General features: G+C 41.3%; 1 protein-coding gene across 1 annotated transcript; it reads left to right on the forward strand.

The window, feature by feature from the left end:
• The first annotated feature begins 834 nt into the window (after nucleotides 1-834).
• Nucleotides 835-20,322, forward strand: ZPLD1 (zona pellucida like domain containing 1). The gene is made up of 10 exons (XM_001514090.3): nucleotides 835-944; nucleotides 7,536-7,756; nucleotides 9,717-9,898; nucleotides 11,327-11,399; nucleotides 13,910-14,007; nucleotides 15,527-15,607; nucleotides 15,990-16,161; nucleotides 16,855-16,963; nucleotides 18,507-18,536; nucleotides 19,645-20,322. Exons 1-10 carry the CDS (start codon nucleotides 839-841, stop codon nucleotides 19,818-19,820), a joined length of 1,248 nt encoding a protein of 415 aa, XP_001514140.1. The 5' UTR covers nucleotides 835-838; the 3' UTR covers nucleotides 19,821-20,322.
• Nucleotides 20,323-20,867: the final 545 nt, after the last annotated feature.

Here is a 20,867-nt window from a genome sequence, read left to right on the forward strand (position 1 = left end):
TTTTCCTTTTTTAAAAATTTGAATGGTATTTGTTAAGTGCTTCCTATATGTCAAGCACTGTTCTAAGCGTTGGGATAGAGAGAAATTTGGGCATGGTCCCTGTTCCACATAGTGTTCACTGTCTAAATCAGAGGAGGAGGATTTAATCCCCATTTTACAGATGAGGTAACTAAGACACAGAGAAGTTGTGACTTGCCCAAACTCACACAGCAGGTAAGTGACAGCGCTGGGAGTAGAATTTAGGTGTCCTGGCTCCCAGGGCCAAACTCTTTCTATTATTAGGCCACACTTTTACTCAGTTTATGGTCAAGACTACATTATTTTCTGTGATTCCCTGGTGCTATCAGATAACAATGTCTGCCCAGGTATATCCAGAAAAAGTAAAGACAAGGATAGAAGTAACTGTCTAGGGAATTCCTTCTTTATCCAGGTAATTATGCAGTCCTTGATGGACTTTTTGGTTTTCTTGATGGTATTTGTTAATGGCTTACTATGTGCCAGGCACTGTACTAAGTGTTAGGGTAGATACAGGATAATCAACCTGGAGACAGTCCCTGTTCCACACAATCCTCACAGTTGTGTCCTCACAATCTTAATCCCCATTTTACAGAAGAGGTAACTGAGGCACAGAGAAGTGAAGTGACTCGCCCAAGGTCACCCAGCAGTCGAGTGATGGAGCTGGGATTAGAATCTAGATCGAACCTAGTGCTTGATCCACTAGGCCAAGCTGCTTCTCACCTTGAAGGGGTAAACCTAGCCAACAGAATTCCTGGTGTTTAGGGCTGAACTGCTCACCAAGTACAGTTGATAACAGAATGATGTTTCCTCAGGCTCTGCAATGGAACAAATATGGCTGCTGTTTCTGCTGATAACCAAGGTGCTTTCTGGGACTGCCCAGTTCAACGGATATAACTGTGATGCCAATCTCCATAGCAGATTTCCTGGTAAGTCTGAGTCAGCCATTCCTACAGTCTCCTTCAGAAAGAATGATTATGTTTGACTAGCAAAACTCTTAATAATATATGGGAAATTGGGGGGGTGGGTAGGGGAGACACGGTGGTAGGGCTCTTTGTGATGGGGATATTAAGTGGTGAGGGAATTTCTCCAGTATTGCAATGTTCATGCCTATTACCATACAAAGTGTTCTTCACAGTTAATATTATCATAATGGCTGCTTGCAGATTTATAAAATATTGGCCACTTGGTGGTAAAATGCGGAGAGGCAAGTTCATTCAAACAGTTGCTTAATTAATGCTTTTTATTATAGAAAGTTAATCCACACTTACCATTGTGCCTTTTATATTAGCAGATGTATTAAACAATTCTGGGAAAATCAGTGGCAAATTATTGCCCAATATTCAGAAAATGAGACCTGAATGAAATACTGATTAATAGTAGACTACTTGACTCTGTTCTTGGAAATTGTTTTGGAATCTGCTATTTGCTCACCAAACTTTTTGTCTGCCGCCTCTTTTCACCAATCCCCTCCCTTTCCATCTCCAACCAGTTTGGGGTGTCTAACACATTTCCCCAGAGAATCCACTTGGTGAGAAGAGGCAAAATCTTATATCTGCAGCAGCTGAACCTCTTGGTCTGGCTCATTGTTCTAAATTAGAATTCAGGGTTGAAATGGGTAGTTCTAACCAGGTTCTCTGTATACTTGGTCCTGGAACTTAAAGACTTTAAGATGCAGATGGGGATTTCTGCCGATGTACTCTTTCGAAAAGAATTATCAATAAATATCACTGAATAAACACACCATATCCACAGAGAAAAGGTCAATTAACTGGAATGCTGGAAAACCCAATCCAAATTAAATATCTAAGCATCCATTCTACCCTGCCCATGGCATTCTCTCTCAACTTCTGGCTGATCAGGTCATCTATTATCCTGGCTTTGCTCTACTTGCCACGTACGTGGAGAGCAAATTGTCTCCTGAAAGGAATTTTATGGTGGAAAAATTCATACCTGACCCAAATCTTGCAGTCGGTAAAATTAGCCGTTAAACTCACTTGAACTGGAATTACCCCCTGAAGACTTTCTAGAGCCCATTCTAAAGATACCAACCTGATGCACAAACTAACCTGGTCACGGCTGAATCAATCAATCCACTTTATTTAACACTTACTATGTGCAGAGCACTGTACTGAGAGCTTGGGAGAGTACAATGGAACAGAGTTGCTAGACACGTTCCCTGCCCACAAAGAGCTCACAGTCTAGAGGACAAGCCTCAGTCCATTATTTCAACTTTGGGACTAGCACTGTATCCAATCCTGTCTCTGTTGGTGTGGTTGAGGGTCTTTTATTTGGCTTAGTAGTATTAGTATTATTATTATGGTATTTTTTAAGCACTTACTATAGTCTAAGTACTGTTCTAAGCTATGGAATAGATACAAGATAATCAGGTTGTCCCACTTGAGGCTCACACTCTTAATCCCCATTTTACAGATGAGGGAACTGAGGCCCAGAGAAGTGAAATGACTTACCCAAGGTCACACAGCAGACAAGTGGCAGATCTGGGATTAGAACCCACGTCCTCTGACTCCCAAGCCTGTGCTCTTGCCACTAGGCCATGCTGCTTCTCTAGTAATAGCAGTAGTATTTATTAAGCATTTACTATGTGCAGAGCACTGAACTAAGTATTGGGAAAGAATGCACAGGTGGAAATTAGACATGGTCCCTGTTTTACAATCTTAGGTTCTTTCCTTCCCCACTGCACCACTTTCTTTTGCCTCTCTCATTTCTAAACTACTTGGGGTGTAGAAGAATGGAGGAGAGATGAAACACAGGTTAGGGGAAGTGGAAAACCTCTCTGTTTCAGACATACTCAGTGAAGCTGTCTTCAGCCATTGAGAAACCCAATGTGAGCTGTCGTATGAAACACAGTGAAAAGAAGTCATTCCCAGAGGAAAATGACAAGCACCAAGATCAACAGAGAAGTCTTCTAAATTCATATTGGTGGCAAAGAGAACAATCAATCAGTGGTATTTATAGAGTGCTTACTGTGTGCAAAGCACTGTTCATTCATTCAGTCATATTATTGAGTGCTTACTGTGTGCAGAGCACTGTACTAAGCGCTTGGGAGAGTACAGTACAATGATAAGCAGACCCATTCCCTTCCCACAATGAGCTACAACACAAGAGAGTTGGTAGAGATGTTCCCTTTGTCTATTTAGTCTAGGTAGCAGGGGAAACAGGTATTAGATCTCCACTTTATTGAGGAAATTGAGGCACAGAGAAGTTAAGTGACTTGCCCAAGGTCACACAGCAAACAGCAGTCAGGATTAGTACCCAGGTCTTCTGACTCCCAGGCCTGTTTTTTTTCCACTAGGTGACGTTGATTCATAGAACAAAACCAACCATATCTGTACAATCTTTAGGGATTGCTTACAGGGGAAGTGGATTCTGGGTCTCCAACTAAGAGCATCTTGTAATTAAGCAAAGCAAAAGCAGAAGAGAAGAATGAAAATGGGCTTTTCTGAGGAAAGGGTCTATATAAATGCAAAGTAATGGGAATAATGATGGAATAATACATTTGCTCCTTATGACCTCAGATGATTTATGCCATTAGATCTATTGTCTTTCATTTATGTCACTTGACTTTTGGCCCCCAAACCCCCAAGGTTTTGTGTTCACCTGATGTTCTTGAAACTCTGTTGGGCTCATCTGATTCAGAAAAGTCCTTTATCATTTTCAGATGAAACAGGTGAAGAGAGATGAAATAGGAAATGGAGGATTTTCAAGAATAGAAAGGACATCATCATCCCAATTCTCCAATTTCAAAAAATTCCCTAAATCACTATATGACCCATAGACTCTAAAGATTTCTAAATTCTAAAAAAAAAAAATCTTGTCTCCATTGTCCTCAAAGAGAAGGGCCCCTGAGGATTGGGAGGAGAGAGTGAAATGAGAAGGAAGAGGGGAAAGAAGAGGAGGGGGGAGTTAGGGAAAGCAGGTAAACGGGTGGGTTCTACCTTGGTTCTTCATCTGATGGTGAAGATCTGAATTTTAATTGATTTTTTTCTCTGTGTGTCTCTATGTTTGCATGCATCCTCTTCCCTTTTTTGCTTTCTCCTTCCATTTTCCCTCTCGTTCCCTTCCCTTGCATTGGGAACTTTTTGGCTTGATTTCCTCCTTTCCCAGCTCCCCTGCCCTCCAGGTACGCCCGTACAGGGTAACTAGATGGGGGTGTGAATAGCATAAAGAGTGATTGGATTAGATGTACCCACCATCTGATCTAATATAACCCTAAATTGAAGGGGTGTGTGATCTTGGCAAGTCATTCGACTTCTCTGGGCTTCAGTTCTCTCATCTGTAAAATGGGAATTAAGACTGTGGGCCCCATTTGGGACAGGGACTGTATCCAACCTGATTAGCTTGTATCTAACCCAGTTGCTTACTATAATGCTTAACAAATACTACTAAAAAAAATGGGAGTTGAATTACATTCCACTAATGAACCACATCTGTTAGCCTTCATGGAACCTCCTACAGCTCTTTGAAGGGGTTTACAGTCATATTTTGGGGACCCTATCACATAGACGGAAGTCAAGTCCACTCTGGATTTGAGGTAGGGTGTAATGAATGAGCAAACCTTTTGCCTATTCAAGGAATAGGTATAATTCAGCAGGTTAAGTGCTGGAAGCAGACCAAGCCACATCAAGTTGAGAGTTGTGGGGAGCACAACTGTAGTTTTTTGTTGTTGTTCTTCGTTTTGCTTTGTTTCTTGTTGGGGTTTTTTGTTTGTTTGCAGTAATGCATTTGTTGAGACTCTTCTGATTGTAATCCACTATAGTAATTTCTGGGGAAACCACCACAGAATCCTAAAATGCATTCCCTGCCCATAAAGAGCTTCCTTCCTTCTCATCACCTCCAATCACCAGTTCCAGCTCCATTATTATGAATAATAATTGTGGTATTTTTAAAGTCTTTACTATGTGCTCAACACTGGGCTAAGCGCAGGGGTAGATTCAATGCAATTGGACCAGTCACAGACCCTATCCCCTATGGGGCTCACAGTCTAAATAAGAAAGAGAACAGGTATCTAATACCCATTTTATAGATGAGGAAACTAAGGCACAGAGAAGTCAAGTGACTTGCTCAAGATCACTCAGCTGGTAAGCGGCAGAGCAGGATTAGAACTCAGGTCTCCTGACCCCCAGTCCCATAATCTTTCCACCAGACCCTGCTGTTTCTCAGCTGGATAGGATTACTGGGGTTATTATTTCCCAAGACTCTTTTGCTCGAAGGCTGCGGGGTGGGAGAAATGGTTCTTCTCTTCTGCCTGGGGTCTATGCCTATACAGGAGAGACAGTCAGACTGATTTTTTTTTTTCAGTTCTAAGATTGTTTTAGGAATCCAATTTGACAAGTAACCTGTGGGAAAAATAGCTAGTCTTGGTAGAATGATACACACACGTGCTGGATGCAGGTTTGACTTATGATTTGAAAAATGTTTTGGAGTTTGAAAAACAAAGGTGTTCTTTTTCTAAACTTAAAACCGGATTGATTTTTTTTGGATGTAGCAATCGCACAACAGCCATCCCACTCTGGGGTCCTACGTTAGCATCACTCTGAGAAATGACTTGATTCAGGCAAAGCCTGAAACATAAACAAACCTAAAGATGTAATTGCCAAGAGCAGTTCTGATCCAGTAACTCAGAAGCTGACTTCATCTCTCCCTCTGGCCGAAGGACACAATTCTCCCCTCTGGTAACCACGAGGGCTCATACTTCAGAGCAGTGCATATGCTGGATGGTTGCTTTTTGCATTTGCCACCAGAAAAAAAAACAACAAAATGTGTTACTCTGTAGGGATGTGGAAAGATCTCTTAGAAATCTAAATCAGAATGGATTTGAATGTCTCTGTTTTTATACACAGCAAAAAAGTTAATGTTTGTTCTCATGTCTACTTTGGGATCAACTTTGGAGGACACAGTTTCCCCTGGGGGCTACAAACCTTCAGGGATTCAATACAAAATGGAGGTCCATTCTAAATAAGGTTAAGATGGTTAAGGCATTCTGAGCACCAATTAGAAGCTACGTCCTCTCAGATTAAAGGGCCATCTGAAATCCTGCATTGGTTTGTGAAAATGCTCTGATGATTATGGAATTTTCATTATTTTTATCTTTAATTGTGTCCGTTAGCCAGCCATTTAATACCTGCTCTTTCTCTCAAAGTTGACCCTTTCTTCTTTTTGGGTCAGGTTTATATTAACAAAGTGAAATGGAGATAGAGGTAGGATTCCAGACTGACTTAGTTGGGAAGTTTCCTTTCCTCAATTATCTGGGTGCTTCAGGCTACTACTGGAAAAAGAAAACCTTGTATTTTTGTGTTCAGTGACATTTTGAATCAGAGGCTAGGCTTTCTCATAACTTTCAACAATAACCCACCTATCACCAGGCCTCTGCCTACTGATCTATATTTTCCTTAGAGCCCTTCAAGAATCTGCAAGAGGTTTTGATTAGTCATTCAAGGGAGATTTTTCTGTTATTCTACAGACAACATTTCTGCACTGGCAAAGTGAAATACAGTGTAGCATTTTTAAAAGCCGGTAGATAAAACGGTCTGTTAAATTGTGAATGAGATAGAGGCCCTGAGCTTTCCTCTGGCAAAGCCACGCCAGAGACCATTAACTGGATAATTCAAATGTGCTTCCATCAGACAATGGATGTTAAAGATGTTTTTATAAGTGTGCACCATCTCAATTCCTTATTTTACTTGTATTGGTGTCTCTCTTTAAAGACTGTAAGATCGTTATGTGCAGGGAATATGTCTGCCCACTCTGTTATATAGTACTCAGTATATAGTAAGCATTTGTAAATACCATCATTAATCCATTGATTTGGACAGTGCTCTGCACTGATTCATTTTGGAATGCAGACCGAATCAGAAACCTAGGATGTGGCTTTTACAATACCCAGTGGTCACTTGCTCCATCAGCAAACTTGATACCGTCCACCAAAGAAGTATTTTATTGGCAACAATGACTATGGCCTAGCTTTATTTGCTATTGGTGTTTCACCATTACATTCTTTCCCATGATAATTCCTTCTCTCCTGTGAGGGTGTGGCAGATTAAAAAAAATAAAATGGACAAACCATATAGGGATGGCCCTTCTGAGTGACAGTTTCTTCTCCATATGATCAGGGAGGATCGATCGTAGAGACTTCAGTCGACAAGACTGGAAAAGAAATCTTCCATCTTTAGGTGGAGCCACACTACCAAAGAGTAGAAGAAAGGTGGTTACTTATACTTCATTCTCAATTTTCTAGATCAATGTGAATTTGACTCGCCATTTTGCTTCGCCACTTCACTTCCATTTCATTGTGTATATTTTTTTTTTTGGTAGGAAAGAAAGCCCTTTTCTGTCAGCTTTTCTTAAAAACTTGGATTTGGGGCTATCATGGGGCAGAGAAGATGAAAATGATTTCAGTAAATCAAAAAAATGAATCAATGGATGTCATTCTTTCATCCTCTACTCTGCTCATAGAATTCCCATGTTTCAACTTTGCTTTTCATCCACTTTTCTTGCAGCTGAAAGAGATATCAGTGTCTACTGCGGTGTGCAAGCCATCACAATGAAGATTAATTTTTGCACAGTTCTCTTTTCGGGTTATTCTGAAACAGATTTGGCGCTGAATGGAAAACACGGGGATTCCCACTGCAGGGGATTTATAAATAACAATACCTTTCCGGCCGTGGTCATATTTATCATCAATCTCAGCACCTTGGAGGGCTGTGGAAACAACTTAGTGGTAAGCATTCTCTGCAATTCTTTCAGGTCTAGGACGATAGCTGAGAAAAATCCCATTTTGTGACACAATTTCCAGTATAATTTAGTTCTTATAATACTAAATAGTTCTCATCTTTCTCCTCTGTAAGAGGCAAATACACTGATTTTCTTTCAACAACTCTTTTTATGGTACTTTGAAAAGCAGCATGGCCTAGGGGGTAGAACATGGATCTGGTAGTCCAAGAGACCTAAGTTCTAATCCTGGCTTCACCACCTATCTGATGTGTGACCTTGGGAAAGTCACTTCATTTCTATGTGCTCCAGTTCCCTAATCTGTGAAATGGGGATTAAAGAGCATGAGACCCATGTCGGAGAGGGACTGCATCCAACCTGATTAACCTGTATGTAGCCCAGTGCTCAGTACTGTGCTTGGCACTAAGTACTCAACAGTATCATTATTATTATTATTTACATATTGTCTGTCTCTACAATAATAATAATTGTGGTATTTAAGCACTTACTATGTGCCAGGCACTGTACTACGTGCTGGGGTGGGTACATGTTTATGAGGTTCAACATAGTCCCTATCCCACATGGGGCTTACAGTCTCGATCCCCATTCTACAGATGAGGGAACTGAGGCACAGAGAAGTGAAATGACTTGTCCAAGATCACACAGCAGACAAATGGCGGAGTTAGGATTAGAACCTGTGACCTTCTGACTTCCAGGCTTGTGCTTTTCCCACTATGCCCTGCTGCTTCTCTATGAGTAACTGATTCTTTTAACTTTTAGCATGTTAGCTCCCGAGGGCCCAGGTCTGACTTGCTATGAAGAAGTCAAGATAGAACTGTCAAAAAGACACGATTGTCAGGCTGCTCTCCAAAAGGCAAATTTGAGCTTCTTAAACATTCTCGGTTTCAGCTGTCTCATAGAGTTCGAGTCAGTCTAGGTGTACTTGGAGGACAGCACTTTTATCTCGGCACTGGAAAGAAACCGCTTGCACAGATTCTGCCTGTTTCTCAGCGGCAGTAATGGAGACATGCCACCCTGTTGGAAATGATCCCAGAAATAGGCCAACTGGAGCACAACTGTCCTGCTGTTTTATCACCTTGCCAAGATGGCCAGTAGGTAGATGTGGTGGTGAGCACATGCCCCTGGGAATGGTTTGGGTCCCTGAGGAATCATGGGCTCATGCTAACTGCACACGGTATTGCCACCTTCTCAGAGTCCCCACACAACCCTCTGTAGTTCCGTGCCTTTGCTAACTTACCCACAGCTCATGATACCCACCTCCCACCAGCTATGGTACAGAGATTGCCCAGGGCCACAGTCAGTGACAAAATATTTGGGAATTTGCCCGTTCCCTGCCCTAGGCACCCATCCTTCTGCCATTCTAGGGACTCTCTGGCATTGCCAGGGTCTAGGCAGCCAGTTGAGAAAGGATAGGGTGGAGTCTCCACCGCCAACAATCAGGGACCCCTGAGTCAATCATAACTTATGCACAAGCATCACACCTCTCATGGCTGGAGCTCCGTGTCTGCAGTCAAACTCCTCTCAGCTAATCAGTAAGAAGTGACAGAAAACCAAACATCTTTAGCTTAAGATCCTCCTTCTGTTAGCTTGAACATGTAGGCGCTTGGTTTGTGGCACTTAAGAACGGGTAGGTTTAAGACGTATTTTAAAATGAGATTTGAGATTGGACCATGGAATTATGAAGTGTTTAGTCAATTTCCAGAAAATTCAGGGCTCTGCTGTTTTGGAAGATTCAGTTTTCAAACTGGCAGTTTGCGATATTCAAATGTACTGGAAATGACTCAGATCTCTACTTCCCTTGCCGACGCAGATGAGGTCTAGGTTTTCTCTTTCTCTCTTCTTTCTCAAACACAAGGCAACTGGTTTCTGCTCTGTAAAGGACGGTTGAGTAATGCTTTACAAAATCCATCCGTGGACACCATTAAGGATTCTTGGGTGGTTTCCAACAGGTTTCTTCAGTTCCAGGACTCAGTGCCTATGGAAACACAACAACAGTACAAATAGGCAACATTTCGGGATATATTGACACCCCAGACCCACCTGCGATCATCAGCTACTTGCCTGGGCTTCTGTACAAATTTAGCTGCAGCTATCCATTGGAATACCTGGTCAACAATACCCAGCTTGCTTCGTAAGTCGGCATTTTGTATTGGTTGCTTAGCTCTCTCTAAGTGTGAAAGGATTAAGAGACCTCACCCTCTTCAATCTCCACTGTCCATTAAACTCAGTTTGATCCTGTTGACCTCACCTGTTGCTGGTTCTAAACTAGCACATCCTCTTGAGAATTTGAGGTCCCCAAATATTCATCAGCTTCAATTACTGCAGTCATTTCAGGTCAAAAGTAAACTGAAATACTGTTGGTTCTCTTACAGTACTGGGGCTGTGATTCTGAAGAACCTCGGGTTCATGAAAACTCATTCATTCAGTCATATTTATTGAGTGCTTACTGTGTGCAGAACACTGTACCAAGCATTAGGTAAAGCAGACACATTCTCCGTCCACAACAAGCTCACAGTCTCTTCATATTTCTTCTTTCTTATATTTCTTTCTTCGCATTAGTTTCTTCATGTTTCTAGCCAGACACTCTTGGGCTATGGGAAGATTGTTTTCTAATTTTGCCATCATGTTCTATAAGCATAATGAAAACAGAATTTATCGGAATAATTCTTTGGTTCTGAATTAGAAAGTGAATTAGCTAGAGTAGTTCTAGACCATGCAACCTGGGACTGCAGTATTCAAGAGCTGGCCCGAATCGGGCCCCGCTTTTTGGTGGATGTGGCTGTATTCCTGATGCCACAAGAAGAACCTATTTTCCTCTACTGAGGAAAACTGGGGGCAGAATTTCTTGAGCTCTCTCCAATCCAGACTCCTCTCTGTGGGAAGGAAGTCCAGAGTCAAGGCTTCTAGGCCAGAGTCTTCGACTCTTGGGGTGTTGAATCTGTAGAACGATAATCAATTCCCTTCAGTTCGGCCATAGTTCCCAACCAAACAGAAAAACAATTTCCCCTCAGCGAGGGATTGTGAAAATGACTGAGAGGACAGAGTTTGCCTTTAAGTGGGTGAAAAGGAGAATATATGAGTGGATGGAGCAGGAAAGTGAGAAAGGAGGCAAAAGAAAGAAAATTTTGACAGGGATATGAGTTACGTAAAGATTTATGACAAGCCTCTGCATGTGCTGCTTAATCCAGTGGCAAATTGTTCTTCTCCCATGAAAAAGTACTTACCACAAACACATTTAAATTCTGTGCGAAAGGCAATCTTTGTGCAGGGCAGTATACAATGTTTAATGCATGGAAACAAATTCTCTAGGCATGGAAACATCACTGAGAACCTGTTCCTTCACACAACTCTGCTCCCTTTCTAATTATTTACCTGGTCCTGTGATTTAAACAGCACCGCCACTCCTAGCCTCATTAAAGTCGGTCAGGCTTATTTATTTATTTCCCCACACAGTCTTTTCTTGCAGAAGTTTATTACCTGGAACATAAAATTCATTCCTTGCAGAAAGTTCTAGTATAAAACCTTTTCAATTGTTTTCCTCTTTTCAAATGCACATTAGGTCTTCAGCGGCTATATCTGTGAGAGAGAACAACGGTACATTTGTCAGTACTTTGAATCTCCTGCTCTACAATGTAAGTAGGAAAGGTAAAGGGCCTTATTTATATGTCATCTGATATTCACCTTTTCTCTAGGTTTATTCTGTATATTGCCAGGTTTGGTTATGAGGAGGGGGATCCTGAAATAAATCTACCTGAATTCAACTCTAGCTGGGCAAACTGCATGGATCTTGGAGTTGAAGAGGTGCTAGAGAGACCAAAGTATTTTCTCAAACTTGATAAATGTGTTTCTAATCATATCCCATCAATTTGATTCTATAAATTTACCAGAAGTATTTTACCTCTCTGTTGATCGAACAGGGGCCATTAATCTATTTCTTAGCTCACCCAACTAGAAACTTTTAGAAATGTTGGGTTTTTGAAAGGTAAAAAAGTACGGAAAACATAAAAATGATACTTCTTAGGAGGTAGCTTTGGTGATTGAATATGGTCATCTTTTCGACATGTGTTGTCATGGACAATTCTTTCACATCTGACATAATGTGAATTGAATACACTGCGTTATCTAAACTTTCTAATGTAAAATGGACATCTGTGAAGAAATGTGAAAAATACATGGATTTCTATTTATAACAGCCACATTAATCCCTAGAATGATATTTTCATGTTGATTAAAAATTTTTATTCATACATTTTAAAGGCCTGATTTAAATATCAATTTTTCAATCTATCAAGAATCATTTTGGTAAATTATGAATCTGATTTTTGCATTATTATTCATGTCATCATGGCACTGAGTTATAATTCATGCAACTGATTTAAAAGTCAGGGCTTTATACTTGGAGTATAATGAGCTATAAATATTGTAGTAGACCATTTTCCAAAGGCTTTAAAAAAATCTTGTTTATAAGTTCATAGTCTGAACTACAGAGTTCCTAAAAAAAAAAAAACAACCCAAAAAAATTAAAATGTGTTGGAATGAAGATTGCATTTCTGTCATGTTCAAACTATCTTCCCAGTGGAAAAGCTGCCAACTTATTTAGACCAAAGGTTCAGTAATTCGGTCAAACCCATCTGTGAGTAAGAAAGGAAATTTCACATTGTTAAGGAGTAGCATTCATATCAATAATCCCAAATGAAAAAAAATTACCTGCAAATTGGTTCCTATTTCCATGTTGGGGATAGAGGTTTAGAGGACCAAAACGGAGACTTGGGAAAGTTAAAATGGTAATAGAGAAGTGAGTTACTGTTCTTGAAAAAGTGAGCAGAGCTGTCCCAAACCACAATTCATTGCACTAGGGAAGGGCCAAAGAATCTTTTGGCTGGTGTATCATTTTGACTTTGTGATTAGTAGGTCAAATGTCAGCTTTTAACTTCCTCTCATTGGTGGCAAGTGTGTGACACACAAAATTGTCAGAGTTTGGATCTACCTGGCATTTGAGAAGCAGAGTTTTTCTTCATAAAGTTGTCCTGTACATCCATTTTAAACCCTCTAGACACATGTGAGAATTGTGTACTTGACACAATAGTTGCTTAAATGGGTGAGATTATGATCTACTGTTCTCTAAATGGTGGCTGAGTCCAGGGAAGCTCTGACCCCATCTATTCAGTTTTTGCTTCACCAGGAAGTGGTGAAAGTGGAGGCAGAGGGGATGATGAGGTGGAACTAGATTATGAGTTTCTGGTACCCAGAACCCCTGTTTAGATTGCAGGGGCCTCGGAATGCTTGAAGTCTAAGGAATTGTTCTGAGTCTGTGATTCTCAGAGACCATGAGTTCTTAATCAATGGTATTAATTGAGCACTTACTGTGTGCAGAGCACTATACTAAGTGCTTGGGAAAGAACATTATAATAGAGTGGATAGATACAACCCCTCTTCAAGGAGCTGATATGGGTTGCTGAGACTTGGTGGAATCCCATTAAAGACTACCACTGAATTATTGACTGTTCTGCCTGTGTCTAAGATCTCGCCTGTCCTGAAATGATATGCTGAGCGCAACTGTCTTCCTAATGGGAGACTGAGTTGGTCTATAACTTGTAGGACCCCCAAAACACTTTCAGGAGGGAGGTGAGAAGCGGCTTAGCCTAGTGGAAAGAGTACAGGTCTGGGAATCAGAGGACCTGGGCTCTTTATTATGGTTTGTTAAGCACTTTTTAGGTGTCAAACACTGTTCTGCATGCTGGGGTAGATACTAGTTAGGTTAGATACAGTCTCTGTCCTGCATGGGTCTCACAGTCTAAGGTGGAGGGAGAACTTGTTTTCTAGGTGACTTGGACAAGTCTGTTAATTTCTCCAAGCCTCAGTTTCCTCAGCTGTAAAATGGGGATTAATTCCTCCTCCCTCTGATGTAGACTGTGAGCTCTTTGAGGGGCCGAAATTGTGTCCAACCAATTTCACCTCCTAAGAAGATTCAGTTTCACCCTGGCCTGGCGGCTAGGGAAAATGCCTAGATGACCTCAGAATCCCTAGGTGTACCACACTTCTGCCAAAGAAATGAGTAGATATTTTGTAATTTTATAACTGTTTTGCAGTCAACTGATGCTGTTGTGATATCTGATGGGATTTTTTTTTGTTTTATAACCAGGATTCAACCTACAGTCAGCAACTGATTATCCCCAGCACAGGATTACCTTTGAAAACCAAAATCTTTGCGGCAGTGAGAGCCACCAACTTGGATGGCAGGTATCGTTCAACTCTAATTTTTGTTGGTTGAAAAATTATGCTTCCCTCAAGCCTCATGCATCATAAAGCCAGCTTATGAATTTTCATTTCAATTTATAAAGTGTTCTCGTTGCATTCCCCTCTGGGAATGTGAACAAATAGAAACAACAAATTACAGAGGAATAAACATTGATATGAATAGTAACAGTATTTATTGAGCACCTACAGTGAGCAGGGGACTGCTTCAGGCATTTGAGGAGCACACAGAAAATGTGATTCCCTCCCCTAATAGGGAGTTTACACTTTCTTCTGGGTCTTCTAAAATTTCTGACTCCACTCACTGCCTTGGGAAACTCACCAGCTATCCTTGTTACCACTTTTATGTGGATGACTCCCAAATCTACATATCCAGCCCTGACTTCCTATTTAATGACCCCATTCCTCCTCTACCTAATTTTCCCATTTCTGGTGATGACACCACCATCCCAGTCTCAGAAGTCTGTACTCTTGGTGTCATCTATGACTCTTTACTCTCTTTCATCTTCAAGCAACTAAGAAATCATGCTGATTCACCATGTATCTCATCTCTCAAGTTTGCCCCTTTCTCTCTATCCATCTCCTCTGATCCAGGTTTTTGTCATAACCCGGTCTGAATCATCCTCCTTACTGATCTTCCTATGTCCAACATCTTCCTCGTCAGACTGTGCTATATGCTGCTGCCCAGATAATCTTGAAATGTTCCTTGACAAACATATCTCACCATTCCTCAAAAGCCCCTAAAGGCTTCTCATCTTCCAGTGCTTAGTACAGTGTCTGGAACATGGTAGGTGCTTAACAAATGCCACAGTTATTATTATTTTTCCCTATCATGCAAAAACTCACTACTGACCTCAATGCTCTTCTCCAGCTTTTTCTGCCTTACTCCCTATCTGCTACTATTGGTAAATCTTTTATATCTCTCACTTAGAGTTTAAACTCTTTCTGTTGTATTCCTTCAAACACCTGATATAGCCCTTTGCCCTCAATAGGCCCACAACAAATATTACTGATAGGTTGTTTGATAATGAAGAAGTCACAAATCCCCCATGTTACCTAATAATAATAATACAGTGGTATTTGTTAAACTAACAAATGTGGATACAAGCTAATGGGGTTGGGCACAGTCCCCGTCCCACTTGGGGCTCACAGTCTTCATCCCCATTGTACAAATGAGGTAAAAATGTCCATAGTTGGGGTCAAAATCATTTAAATACTTCAATTCAGATTAAGGCTTTTATCTAATAAGAAACATCTCCAATCAATCAATTGTATTTATTGAGCCCTTACTGTGTGCAGAGAGCTGTAATAAGCACTTGGGAGAGTACGACGTAGCAGAGTTGGTAGACACATTCTCTGCCCACAGTGAGCTGACCAGAAAATTGCTAGGAATTTACTCTTCAGGTCAGGATGTTGGCTGTTTTTGGGCTGTGTTTTATCTATCCGATAATGTTCACCCCCCAAAGTGGATCTGATACTAGATCATGTTTTCCTGCTCATATAGATGGAATGTGTTGATGGATTACTGTTACACCACCCCATCCGGAAACCCCAACGATGACATCCGCTATGACCTCTTCTTTAGGTAGGTGCTTCTTCAGCCTGTCAGGTTGGACACAGTCCCTGTCCCACATAGATCTCAGTCTTAAACCCCATTTTGCTGTTGAGGAAACTGAGGCACAGAGAAATTAAGATCACACAAAAGGCAAGTGACAGAGCTGGGATTCGAACCCAGGTTCTCTGACTCCCAGCCCTGTCTTCTTTCCACTAGGCCCCAGTGCTTCTCTAACATAGCATGTTGGGACATATCTAAATGAAATCTGGCATGTTGCCTTTTAGCTTCCTAGTAGGCTCTTTGAAATAAATGAGCTTAAATCGAGGACGTGTGCTGCTGTTTCTGAAAGAAATGAATGGTGAGTTCCTGATCCCTCATGACAGGCTCTGTCTCCATGTTTTCTAAAATGCAGCTGCAACAAGGACCCTCAGACGACCATCATCGAGAATGGCAAGAGTCAACTAGGACGGTTTTCTTTCGAAGTCTTCCGCTTTGTGAAGCACAAAAACCAGAAAATGTCCACCGTCTTCCTGCATTGCGTGACCAAGCTTTGTCGAGCAGATGACTGCCCCTTGCTCACTCCTGTAGGTGCCCAGGGGGCTTTTCGGGAGTTTCCACTGCAGATCTGTAAACACTGAGGGCTTACCCAAGGCTGACAATCAGCTTCCAATTGAATATTTAAGGCTACCATTTTCCATGACTCTTTTTGTTCTTGCGGTTCTGGCTTGGACTCAATGGTCAGTGTGGATCAACATACTAAGGATTTTTTTTTTTATTTTATGGTATTTGTTAAGCACTACGTGTAATTGTATTATTTGTTAAGAACCTATTATGTGCCAGGCTGAGGTGGATACAAATTGGGTTGGACACAGTCCTTATCCCAAATGGGGCTCACAGTCTTAATCTCCATGCTATAGATGAGATAACTTGAGGCCCAGGTAAATTACGTGACTTACCCAAGATTACACAGCAGACAAGTGGCAGAGTCAGAATTAGAACCCAGGTCCTTCAGATTCCCAGACCTGTGCTCTATTAGGATATGTTGCTTCTCTGAAGGTTCTGGCTCCAATTTTAGTGACTGTATTTATAAAGTTTTGGGGCAAAAGGAAGGAGACAGACTGAGACCATTTTGCAATGGGAAGACAGTGGAAACATGAACCATGAATAGACAGAAAGGAAAATCCCGTGGAAGCTAGACACACAGTAATTACCTCCCAGAAGTACCCGTGCTCCACCTGGGCAGAAGGAAGTCATTTCCATTTTCATTAATACTTCAGATCTGCAGTCACCGAGAAAGGAGAGATGCGGTTAGGAAAACCACGTGGAGTCCCCAGAGTTCTTCGGGAAGTGCTGTCATCTCTGCCGGACCCATCATCACTCGCAGTGGTAAGACTCATTGAAATTTTCTGTGTAGATTCTGAATTTCCAAACTTTAATCTGCAGCCAGTTCCAGTGAGGGCCTCCATTTTCTTTTCATTAATTCATTTACTCATTATCTCTCCCACCTTTTTGGAAACAAAAATAGCACAAAGCAACCAAAGTTCAGAGCTGACTCATTTTGATGAGTATCCCTCATCAACCCACTGTGACCCCATTTCATAAATTGTCAAATCCTCAGGCGAGGGTTCTACTAAATATTTTAGTAGTGAGAGAGGTAGTGGGAAGAGTAGGTGATTTCTGTGTGCAGAACATTGTCAGAGGCACTGGGAGAAAATACACAGGTGAGAATTAAACAAGGTCCCTGTCTTTCCTGGGGCTCCCAAGCTAAATTTGGTTAGTAGTGTTGTTAGTGGATCGAGCAGGAGCCTGGGAATCAGAAGGATGTGAGTTCTAATCCCAGCTCTGCCACTTGTCTTTTGGGTGACCTTGGACAAGTCACTTCACTTCTCTGTGCCTCAGTTACCTCATCTATAAAATGGGGGTTAAGGCTGTGAGCCCCATGTGGGACAGGGACTGTCCAACTTGATTATCTTGTATCTACCCCAGCACTTAGTACAATGTCTAGTAAGTGCTTAAATACCACATTATTAAAATGTCTTGAAGGTCTTTCCCCATCCCAACTTAGGAAAATGAACAAGTTCAGATCCACTGGAGGCATTTGGGCAACAGCCTGAAGGTTCCCTGGCCCCAGCATCTGGATGAGTTTGGAAAATCTGAACCCTCTAAAACCTCTGCTCCAAAATGAGGAAAGCAGTAATATTCCTCAAATGACATTCCTCTGAAACATTTCCAGGCTCTGACAGAGAGGAAAAACCATTGGGTGCTTTGACCTGAGCCTCCACTTACTTCTGAGCCACCACCAGGAGTCATGCCAAGGAGAGAGGAATTATAAGTGAAGACAATCAAGCTGGTTTCGTTATGGGACATCAGAGGTGAACAGAGAGAGATGGGAGGAAAAAAAATGTCTCCTTGCTAAATCTAGGGTCATGACGTCAGCTATCCCTTAAGCTTTGAATAACATATTTTAAATGGCAAAATGAGATGGAAACTCTCAACAGGACTATTTATTTCATTTGGTCATTACACGAGGGCACGTCTGTGCTGAACTAAGGGTAATAATTTTGCAGAATAGGGTAGAAAAAGTTGTCACCCCTTTCAAATAGGCAGACACTAATTGATGACTATTTTTCTAGTAGCATAAAAAATGACACAGTAATAGCCACATTAAAAAATGAAAAAATGTCATTCAATTAATGTTACGAGTGGCCTGACAGTTGAAGACTTGGCTAAAGAGTAGCCAACGTGGGTGGAAGAAGAAAAACAAAGAGTAAATGGATCTCAGGATGACATGTTTGTCCTGATGGATCTTCCCTGTGTTTTCTCAATTTAGGCTCAACCATTCTGAAGGAGGCTGTTGAGGTAGGAAGGGATAATGGGCATCAAAGGCTCAGACATAATGTTAATAATACAACTTTTTTTCTTTATTCAGATGAGACACCCACCAACAATTCACAGCTTGGTAAGTTGATCTAGATTTAAGACATGCGTAAGAAGGGTTGTATTAGAGTTGAATATCGCCGTGGAGGGACTGGGACAATTTTATTCAATTCTTCATTTCAGATTCTCTTACGTAGACTGTGATTGTGTCCTACCTAATTAACTTGTATGTAGTCCAGTTCTTAGTGCTGTGCAAGACATGCTTTAAGTGTTTAACAAATACCATTAAAAAAAACCAAGGGTATCAGTTAGCCAGGGAAACTCCAGACATCTTATGGAGTGGGGAGAAGGATGGTTTAGCAGGAAAGAAATAATGGCTTATTTTAAAATGAGCAAACCTCTCAGATAAAACATTCTAAATGCATGTTGATTCTATCAGATGCAGTAGAAATATTCATTATTAATCACACGACTGTGCCACACTGCCTTATGTAGGTGGAGGCAAAATTAGGATCAGACCTTAAAATTGACTTCAATCAATCAATAGGTAGAATTCATTGAGCTCCTACTGTGTGCACAGCACTAAACTAAGCACAAGGGAGAGTAAAATACAATAGAGTTGGCAGAACCGTTCTCTGTCTGCAATCACCTTACAATCTAGAAGAGTAGACAGGTATTAATATAAAAGTATATTAAGGTTGAGGCATTTTGGCAGTGAAAATGTTAATAAAAATATACCAAAAAAACCCAAAACTGAAGGCTTGTGGGGTTAACTAATTATAAAAAAAGTGATTTGGAGAGATAAACTGGGACAAGTTAGGATAGACCTTAAAAATCCCTGACCCTGGCTGATGAATATGTCTTGAAAATCCCGAGCTGCTGCGTGCATTACCTTGAAAAAAGGTCAACATTTTGTCGGTCCTGGTGGCATTTTACTGAATGAAGCTTAAATCAAGTGTCTAAACCTTTATAGCAAGCCACTGTGGTGAGTCAAAAAATCTTTTATATCCTGTTTGGGTTGCCCCTTCTGGCAAATTAAGAGTATCATTGTTATTAAGGTCAGGTTCAGCTCCTGAGATGTTAGTAGCTCTCTGCAGGAGGACACCTGTAATGGCCAACTTAACGGCTCTCGGGTGATGGGAAAAAGAGAACGGGGCCCTTATATCTCTGTCTGCTTTGCTCCTTTGTAGGCTCTGCAAACGGACCTCCTTTCCAACTGAATCCTTTGACCAGTGCTCTGATATCAGGAATAGTTATTTTGGGAGTCCTGAGCTTTTCCCTTTTCATTTACTCCCTGGCTCTCTTGCACAGGAAGGATCCCACCAGGTTTGTGTTGGACGGTATAAGAAACCCAGTTTTCGACTAACTGCCACGGTTACCTTGAGGTCTGGAGATTGCCTTGCTTGTCCATGACATGAGCGCTTCCACGCCAAGGCAGGGTTCGGTCGGAATCGAATGTCCACTCTTTGAATCTGTAGTCTAGCTAGGCTTTGTTCATTTAGACGGTAATGGTGGTGCCAAGTTAGGCTGTTGCTAGTGGCATGTGCGCTTGTGGAATCAGACCTCTCTTCATCCATCGCACTGAGGCGTTCTTCAGTGAGTCGAAGCAGCAGGACCTGAATTGGATGGGATCCTCACAGTTCTGACACCTTTCTATTTTTGAGATCTATTTTGGGTGGAGAGCTGGGAAGTATACCTACATCTGAGGAAGGGAGTCTGATACCTCTGTTTTCCTCAGAATGAAAATTGTAAAAATGGCCCAAAGCATCCCACTGGGGTTTGCTTCTATATTCTTAATGTTTGGGGTTCCTTATATCAATCTAGGGTATTTGAGTGCTTGCTCTGTGAAGAGCACTATACTGAGCACTTGGAAGAGTACAGCACAAGAGAATTAGTGGGCACAGTCCTACCAGTGCTTAGAACAGTGCTCTGCACATAGTAAGCGCTTAACAAATACCAACATTATTACCCATAACAAGCTTATAGTCTAGAGGATCTCATTTAACTTTGGTGTCCTCATGATAGTGAGCTATTATATTGGATCACTTTTATTCCCATTTCTCACAGCAAATGGTGATTGATAGAACCACTCAAACAAAATAAAACAGTTCAGTTTACCATTCATTTGAATAAAGGAGAATGAATCAGGTTTTCCAAGGACTTCTTCCTTCATTCTAGTCACAGTGAAGGAACTTGTTCCTGAATATCCCCCTGTAGGCTTGAATTAGCTCATGGCATTTCTGAAAGTTCATTTTTCTCCAATCAGACAATGGCTCGGCCAGGTCTGGGAGAATCCAGTTCAGTATAATGTATCTTAGCTAATTCCTACTTTGTGTACCAGTATCCTTCCCATTTTTTGCAAGAAATTTATCCCAAGCAAAAATGGGTAATACAAGCCTTGTTTTTGTTAAAT

Source organism: Ornithorhynchus anatinus, chromosome 17, assembly GCF_004115215.2.
Source record: "Ornithorhynchus anatinus isolate Pmale09 chromosome 17, mOrnAna1.pri.v4, whole genome shotgun sequence".
Lineage (NCBI taxonomy): Eukaryota > Metazoa > Chordata > Mammalia > Monotremata > Ornithorhynchidae > Ornithorhynchus > Ornithorhynchus anatinus.